The sequence below is a fragment of the Solanum pennellii genome, chromosome 2 (genome assembly GCF_001406875.1).
Source record: "Solanum pennellii chromosome 2, SPENNV200".
NCBI lineage: Eukaryota > Viridiplantae > Streptophyta > Magnoliopsida > Solanales > Solanaceae > Solanum > Solanum pennellii.
This window is the reverse complement of record NC_028638.1, coordinates 39,074,776-39,083,679: the sequence shown is the minus strand read 5'-3', so window position 1 is coordinate 39,083,679 and position 8,904 is coordinate 39,074,776. Positions and strand designations below refer to the sequence as shown.

At 29.8% G+C, this 8,904-nt stretch overlaps 1 protein-coding gene across 3 annotated transcripts; it reads right to left on the bottom strand.

The window, feature by feature from the left end:
- Nucleotides 1–4,995: 4,995 nt before the first annotated feature.
- Nucleotides 4,996–8,669, bottom strand: LOC107008903 (floral homeotic protein APETALA 2-like). Of its 3 annotated transcripts, none has more exons than XM_015208115.2 (10): nt 7,777–8,669; nt 7,670–7,695; nt 7,558–7,588; nt 7,390–7,477; nt 6,875–7,020; nt 6,742–6,786; nt 6,572–6,663; nt 6,324–6,481; nt 5,935–6,141; nt 4,996–5,509 (listed from the first exon to the last, which is right to left on the bottom strand). In XM_015208115.2, exons 1-10 carry the CDS (start codon nt 8,328–8,330, stop codon nt 5,333–5,335), a joined length of 1,524 nt encoding a protein of 507 aa, XP_015063601.1. In that variant the 5' UTR covers nt 8,331–8,669; the 3' UTR covers nt 4,996–5,332. The 3 variants fall into 3 exon arrangements, with proteins under 3 accessions (XP_015063601.1, XP_015063599.1, XP_015063600.1); XM_015208113.2 differs by having other exon boundaries at nt 4,996–5,515; nt 7,777–8,668; XM_015208114.2 differs by having other exon boundaries at nt 4,996–5,515; nt 5,935–6,138; nt 7,777–8,668.
- Nucleotides 8,670–8,904: the final 235 nt, after the last annotated feature.

Sequence of the window (8,904 nt, the reverse complement as noted above, 5' to 3'; positions counted from 1 at the left end):
GACGGAAAGAGTATGTGTTAAAGACATTTTTGGGTTACTTAATATTACACTTAATCACACAAGTCCTTAGAATCTATATTTTCCTTTTTCTAATTTAGTTTTGCTCCATATATTTATTTGTTTTTATTTTTATTACACTTTAGCCAATTATTTGGTTTTTATTTTCGTGCAAGATGTTTTTTATGTTCTATCATCTATATTTAAAATTTATCAATTTGATTAATTCGGATTCACAATCTAAAAAGTTCATTAGTTATGATTTTGTTAAAGCTCCTAAATTATATTGCAGAGAATTTTACCCTCAAAAATTAAATTCTGAAAACCTAATTTGAAAAAGATGACCTTTTACTATTCCACCATATCCCATATCTTTTTATTTTGAAACTTAGTCCAGTAACCTTTTTATTAGAGAAAAAAGCCTTTGCTAAAATATTCAAATGATACATTTAATGTCAAGGAGTACAAAATCCGGAGGCCTAGTGATCGAGAATTAATATATATATGTATGAAAATATATATATCATAAAGTTTTCTATATATATAATATATTTTTTGACAAAGATATTTGATTGATCACCCTGAACTATATATACAGATACGCCACTCAACATGTTGAATGCCTTGAATCGGACCCGTTACAAACAGAAAGGACGGGTCTCGCTCCCCGGGCCGACGGTATACAATGATGTTGTATTGGGCCCTTAATTATCTGTCAATTCTGTATGTTGGGCCCAAGCCTGTTAGGGCGTAGCTTAGCACTATATATAGACGCTATGGCAAACCCTATTCTGTAATTCTGTTCTTGCCTCTCCATAATAAAACTGCTCCCCCTCTTCCCGTGGACGTAGCCAATTTATTGGTGAACCACGTAAATCTGTTGTCTTATTTTTCGCGTTTATATTTTCTCGTATTATATCGAATTCCGCACAACACAACATTTTGTCAACATGATTTTTTATTAGAAAGGGCAAGCAAAGCCCGAAGGCTGCTATCCCAATAGGAAGGGCGGAACAAGGAGATGGGTGTTTAGCCAACTTGACTCTAAGGAAAGGGTCCGACAATCATACCACTTTGTCAACATGAACAATACATTATTAAAATCGATATTTCTTTTTGTCAATAGAATGATTTTGCAATAAAAGTTTAAGTGACCAAATTTCATGTGTATATTAATTATAGAGTCTAATAATTCGTCTAGAATAAATTTGTAATAAAATTTTGCGTGATCAATTTTTAGTGTGTTAGTTAAGAATATAAAAAATATCAATTTATCTGTCAATAAAATTGATAATTATAATTACATGGTATATATAGTTTAGAGTTAAAATGAAGCATCAATCATATATGCATATCCTTAATGTTTGTTTCTTTCTTTATATGCTGAGTGTCATGCATGACCTTTGAATAAATAAATCAATTAATTAGATAGTTCATCCATGTATGTATTTAAATTCAAGGCAGAACTTACCGGTAGACACTTAAAATTAGTTTGATTTTTTATTTAAATAATCTATGTAAGTTATATTTGAGATATTGTGAAAAGCGTCAAAATGACAGTAAAAACCAACTTCAGATATTTAATATCTACAAAATTTATTTAAGATATATAAATTAAAAGTCAAGTTAATTTTAAGCGTTAATCTGATGAATTTTGACTAAATTTAATTTCCTTAATTTTTTTCTATTATGTGAAGCTCATATCTATTTATTATAGATAAGATATAAGTCTATTTACTAAAGACTTGACAATTAATATGTTTTTGGAGCCAAAAATTAATGTGTGAAGAAAAATTTATGTCTCCAAAAATCATTATGAAGTTGAAGCTATTGAAGGTGTCGTCAGATATCTACCGCTGTTCAGGAACCATCTCAGCTTGATATGTGTAAGGACCATTAATCCATTTTTTTTTTATCCTTCAAAAAAATAAATTTACACCATATAGAATGGTTAATTAATTACTTTTAAATATTTAAAACTTTTAAATCAATTAGATTTCAAGTTATTAAACTTTTTTTATTTGAACTATGTACATAAATTTGAATTTCAAAATCAATTAAAATCGATCTTATCTGAACAATCACTTAAGAAGTGTGGATTGTTTAGGTAAAATATTGTTTGATTACAAATTCAAAATATTAAGATTAGATATTATTTCTAATCTTATTTTATTATTATTTCTATTACTTTCTAATTAAGATATTATTTTAGATATAATTTCATTAATTAAATATCTAATATTCTTAATTCTTTTTTAAATGTAATATAATATTTTTAAAAATATTTTTAATATATACTACATTAATCTCAAATTAATAGTATTTTAATTCTTTTTTCTAATTTTCATCAATAATAAAAATTTATTTTATTATTTTAATTTTTATTATAAAGAATACACAAAATTAAAATGACAAGGTGAATTTAATTTTAAAATACAATGCATGATATGATAACTTAAATACAAGATAATAATACAACATAACATAATAATTTAAGTACAAGATAACAATTCAATATACATAACATAATAATTTAAATACAAGATAAAATATATTACATAACATAATAATTAATTGATCACAACAATAATTTAATAATTCGGTAAGTCATTTTCCAATCTAGTACTATTCAAAAAAAAATTAGGATATCAGATTTCGAGAATTGTTGCGATTATGACTATGATTGTGATTGTCGATTTCTTTTTTCAAGTATTCATTGTTGTTCTTATTGAAGGTAATCAGGAACATTTGGATCACTAATAGTTTCTAAATTTTTCATTTAAATTTTAGTTTCGTCTCTAAATTCCTTCGTTTTGATATATCTATCTAGTCTTTTGCTGTCCTTTAGTTTGGATTTAGCAAACTCTTATTTTCAGTTTCGAAAAGTTTCATAGCTGACGAAAGACCTTCATTTTTTGATCTCTTTAATTTTGATTTCTTCACCCTAATAGGCAGTTTAGAAGAAGTGTGATGACCTGAAAAGTTCTCATTTAAATTAAGTGAAAAAAATGAAAATTTAGGAGATGATACTATAGGTGATATAGGACTTGGAGCCTCGGACTCCGATGATTGCAAAGCAGAGCCTTGTCCTAAATGATCTACAATTATTCAAAATATTCATGATCCTCATTCCCAAAAGAAGAAATATTTCGTGGTGAAACAAGAATCGTGCCGAAAAGATGTTGAATGTGCATTCGGATTTTGCAATCACGTTTTGCATTATTGCAGGACCGTCACGTTTTGGGAGAAAAAAAGCGTTACATGATATAATGGCTACATGTATTATACTGCACAACATGATAATTGAAGATGAACATGATCTCAATTCACCAATTCAAAATGGCGTAGAGGCTCCAACTCCAACTATAGAAATGGTGGTAGATGAAGAACAATTTTTGGCTAGACATAAAAAAAATTAAGGATAAAAATACTCTTTTTGGACTTCTTTAATGCATTAATAAAGCATTTATGGTAGCAACATAATAATTTTAAAAATTAAATGTTTATGCAATTTTATGTTACTTTTATTTGAATTGATCCCTAATGGATGTATTATATTATATTTTCTTGCAATTAATATTATTTAAAATTTAGAATAAAATATAATTTTATCTCACGTTATAAGTTGATTTTTGAACAGCTATATCTTAGCTGCGTATATATGTGGTCAAAAGAGCACACAGCAACAAAGCAAGTATTTATGCGCTTTATCAATTGTCGTATGTATGTAAGACGTTCTACCTTACAACATTATTAAAATAATACCTTAATTATATAAATATTGTAACAGAAATATTATAAATAGAAAGTTATTAGATATGTTTATTTTAATCAATGATGACGAGCCAGATGATGAAATCACACACATATTTTAAATTTAATCTAGTACCATAAGTACTAGAATATCAATTTTTGGAAGTTTCATATTCTACGTATCGTACCAAGAATGATTAAATTATTTTTGTAGTATACTACTTAGGGATAAGGCAAAGGTTTTGTCATATTAATCTTTTTTTTTTTAATTTAAAAAGTTTGATATCTAGAATCATTTTAGTTAAATTTAGTAAAACCAGTTTTGCCTATTATAATATACGTACTTTGAAGCTTTAGGTTATGTCTCTCTCATCTCATCATGATAATAATTTCTTCCTTTGTGTGTCTTCGAGAAGTAATGACGATGGTGACAATTCGTTGACATTGAGTGATATTTCTTAGAATAATTCAGTAAAACAATATTATATCGATCGATGTATGTAATTTATAATTTTTTTTTATTATAGATAGGTTGATTATTTGGAGTATTAGACGTAGACCACATTGTATCCACATGTATTTTATTTTTATATGCAACTTTATCATGAGTAATTAGCTCTCAGAACTTTACAATTTCAATCTATAGGTTTATATTTTGGTAGAAAAATTACTCAATAAATTAGAATTTTTTGACATAAATTTTAAATTAATCGAGACTCCTTCCGTTTCAAAAAGAATGATCTCATTTCCTTTTTAGTTTGTTTAAAAAAGAATGACTCTTTTCTTTTTTTGGTAACACTTTAACTTTAACTTTTCACGTGCCATGTTTAAGACCACAAAATTAAATGGCATTTTGATACATTTGACATAACTTTAAATTGAAAGCACGAAATTAAAATTATTTTTTCTTGAACTCTATTCTAAATTAAAGTAGGTTATCCTTTTTAAAACGGAGGAAATATAACAAAAAATGCTGTAATAGAACTTTTGAGCCTGAATGGTAAAATATGATTAATGTTGGACTTTTCTTTGTGATAAGTTATTTAGTTTATTAGTGTACGTCATATATGCAAGAAAACAAAAAAGTGGGGTAGGTTGTACCGTGTTTCTGACAAACTCAAATCATTTTCATGGAAAAGAAATGGGCAATATAATAATGAGGCTTTTTTTACTCATTAAGGAAACAAGGTTCCAGTGAATGGTAGTAGTAACATACTTTTGCTACATGTCAAAAAGAATGAGGACAAAAAAGTGAGAATTATGTATTGGTAAATAACAACATATAAGTCACAAGATAGACCACCAAAAATTAAAAACATTTATTTAGTAGCTGTACTTGTGGATAGCAGCTTACATGAGTAAGAAATCTAGTTCAATATCTCTTCTTCAGTTAGCTTTGTACCAATTATATCCATAGAGTTGGAATCTCTCAAAAGCTTTTTTCCCATCAAGATTAACCCTTGTAAATATTATATTACATTATAGTTTACATCACAACCCTCCTTCAGGTGCGTGCGATTAGCTAACTCTCTTGTCTAAATACAAAATGTTTCATGCATCGATCGACTGTTTCGAGAGAAAATTAATTGGATGGTCTGGTGAGAGAGTAGTTAAAGCCATTTTTGTGAGGCCAGTTTTGATGTCTTAATATCTGCTGAGGGAATCCTGATGATGCTGCAGCAGTTGCAAATAGGTGAGGAGGAGGAACATTATTGCTTTGCCATTGTTGAGTATCTCTTCTATTGCTGCTGCTTGGAAACTGAAACTGTATCATCATAATTCTTAACAATTATAAATATATTTCTAGCTAGATAATTAATAACAACCAAACTAGATTAACCTTCTAAAAAATTATTTTGGTTTTTAGCTAATACTCAACAATTAAATACTGGAAATATTTACTCCAGGATCTTTTACTAGAATACTCCGCCAAAGCAACTACTAAGTATTATATTATCAACGTAATATAACTTTTTATAGGAGGTAATCTGTTTTATTTTTTTTTAGATGACTAGTTCCACGTATTACAGACATATACTTGTATCACTACCAAAAAAGCAAAAAATAAGTGGTGGATTTTTTTCTTTTAAAAAAATGATGGGAGAAATAGCTACAAACTAAATGATTTGATTGAGTAAACAAAAAAAACTAACAAGTTAAAGTCATGTAAAATTGGTTACTCACTTGATAATTTGAGGAGGTGAATTGTGGTGGAATCATTTGGGAGTCACCAGCTCTCATATATTGGCCAAACCTTTGCATTTCATTGCTATTTGTCTTGAAGGATCCCGGAGAATGTAGGTGCGTTTGGCTAAAGAGTTGCAACGTTTCCGTCTCATTGTACATATTTCTTCTTCGCCCATACTCCATATCAAGTGGACTAGGTTGCTGCTAATAATCAAACATTCATCATGCATGTATTATTATAAGGAGTAAGAAAATACAATCACGCTCCGAAGATATTAAGCTACAAAAAGTAAATTTAACTTGTATACATAGAAAATGTAGAGATAAAATCCTTAATTTCACCAGATATTTCATTTGAATTCTGAGTATAGAGAAATTCTCCGTACCATGGGTTTCGACCCTTGGTGTCGCCAATCAACATCAAATTGGATAGAAGAATAATTTTGATTCTTATTAGCATCCTCCATTTCTCGGCTGTTTTGCTTTGAGCTCGAGCTACCTAAGCTTAAGTCAAGGCTGTGATCTGCTGCTTTATTACTACATTCTGAGAAACCACAATTAAAAATGTTTGTCAGAAAACTCTCTTCTTTTTTATTTTTTTTTCCCAAAAAAAAGAACAAATACACAAACGTACCAGATGAATTAAGTTCATTTTCATAAATGCAAGGATCGAAGTTAGTGACTGCATCCTTGCCATTACATTTGATGGCAGCTTTATCATAAGCCCTATAAAAAGAATAAAAAAGAGGATTTTTCAGCAATTGTAGTGCAAAAAATACAAAATAAATTCATCACCACACAAACCTGGCAGCTTCATTTTCAGTATCAAAGAGTCCCAAATAAACGTACCTATTCAAAAATATTTTTTTTAGAAATTAATAGCTACCAAGCTTAATGACATTTGGCAACAAAATAAATTGAGGATAAAATATTATACTTTTTGCCCAATAATTGACCCATTCTAGCTTCCCATCTACCACATTTGTGCAATGTCACCCCTCTATACTTAGAACTTCCCCTCGGAAAACCAGTACTTTGCCTCCTCAGTACATGAACAAATTCTTCCTTCGTTAAATTCTTCATCTACATCATACATATACAACAAACCAAAACCAATATTACAACACAAGGAAGAAGTAAATTCAAAATGTTTCATGTCAAAAAATATTAAACGCCTATAGTCTCTCCATTGGATATGGCTTAGGAAAATGGACCATAGAATCGTTTACAATTTCGAATGTTTAATGAGTTGTTAGAATCTAAAAATCTAACTCATTAAATTTAAATTCCGAACACTCTGGGTATAGAGTAAACACTGTTGAAGATAAAGAGGAATCATTATTTTTTTAAAAAAAGACAAGGGAGAGAGTGTAATTCACTAAAGTAGTTGTACTCCAGCTAGAAAAGCAAATAATTCTGTCAAACTATGATCTGATAATATCATGAACCTACCTGTTTTAAATCTTCCTCATAATCTTCCAGGTTAAAGTTTATGTCCGCCTCCATTCCACGAAATTTTATTGCTGCCCTATCGTACGCACTGAGAAAACACATTTTTCAATATACATGTGTTTTATTTTTAATTGTTTACAAAAAAACTAACAATGCTAAAGAGCTCACCGAGCAGCAGCATGTGCTGTATCAAATCCACCTACAAAATATAAAATCTGCCAAAATCAACATACTAAACTTTTGCAACTTCAGCTCGGAAATAAATTTTAAAAAACCGTACCTAGATAAACTTGCTTTCCACAATCCCTGAGCGATCGTATAAACCAAATGAATGAGTTTTAAAGGAAGAAAAGAAAACAAACCATTAATCAATTAATAGAAACTGACCATATATGTGATTCCCAGCGGCCAGTTCTCCGATAAAAAGTAACACCCCGGTACTGTGAGCTTCTAGACCTTGGACCACGCCGGCTTTTTTTCATTGGCTGCACCTGTACCTGCACTTGTTGCGACAACTCACTACCCTTCCCCAATAGTGCTGGCGAATTAGCAGATGGCTCCGGTTGGTAGAATTTTACTCCAGCCCAATGGGCCCTTGGAAATCTACAAGATCTATCATGAAAACTGCCACTTCCGATTTCCGACTCATCAACCGGAAAAAACTGCCGGGTAACCGGCGGTTCACTCTCCGACGACAAGTTATCGTCGTTGTTATTGTTATTACTAGGTGGAGCAATCATAGAGAAGCCAAATATTTTACTAGGAATATTTTTCTTTTTCTTGCCTTTTAGTCCACTTTGTTCGAGAAATTCATCTTCTTCATCTGAACCGTATAATTCCTCAACAGCTGATGAACTTGAATTTGAAATGGATCCAACACCTTTACCTTCTTCTGATTCATAGTCCTTTATATGATCTGGAGAGTTGTTTAGATTCCACATTTCTTTCTCTACAAGTCAAATAATAGTAAACAAAAAAGGATCGGAGAAGAATTTCAAGAGTTTTGTTTGCTTAGCTCTTTCATTTCAGCTAAAATTTGACCCTGGCTGAAACTTCCTCACCTATAAATATTCTCCTTTTTTTTCTCTCTCTACTAAATGGATATGTGGAGTTGAATCTGAACTATAATAATGAAATGGAGATTTTTCGTGAGTGTTGAAAGAAAATATAAAAACAAGAAAACAGATGACTTACAGAGAGAGGTTAAGTTGTTACAAGAAAAGGTTAGAGAGAGAGTGTGTGTGTTTTCCATTCCTTTTTACTTCTCACTGACTCAATACTTCTTTTCAACAAAATACATAAAAGCTCCATTTCTAACTATGTCTCAAATTCAAAATTTGAATATTGTAATTCTTTTTGAGAAAAAGTGTTCCCATAAGTAAATTTAGTAACTATCCAATACCACGTGAAAAACTAAAAAAATTAAAACTATAAAATGTGTTATGCAATTCTAGGAAACAAAGTATTTGGCCATAAAATTTTGTAATTCAGTTTGTAGTTAGAATTCCAGAGTTT

Bases quoted from the DNA above. Each gene is read 5' to 3' on its own strand.
- LOC107008903 (XM_015208113.2), bottom strand. From the start codon at position 8,330: ATGTGGAATCTAAACAACTCTCCAGATCATATAAAGGACTATGAATCA. The intron at 7,478-7,557 runs GTGAGCTCTTTA...GTGTTTTCTCAG, and splicing joins ACAGCACATGCTGCTGCTCG to TGCGTACGATAGGGCAGCAA. The intron at 6,664-6,741 runs GTTTGTGTGGTG...TTCTTTTTATAG, and splicing joins ACTGAAAATGAAGCTGCCAG to GGCTTATGATAAAGCTGCCA.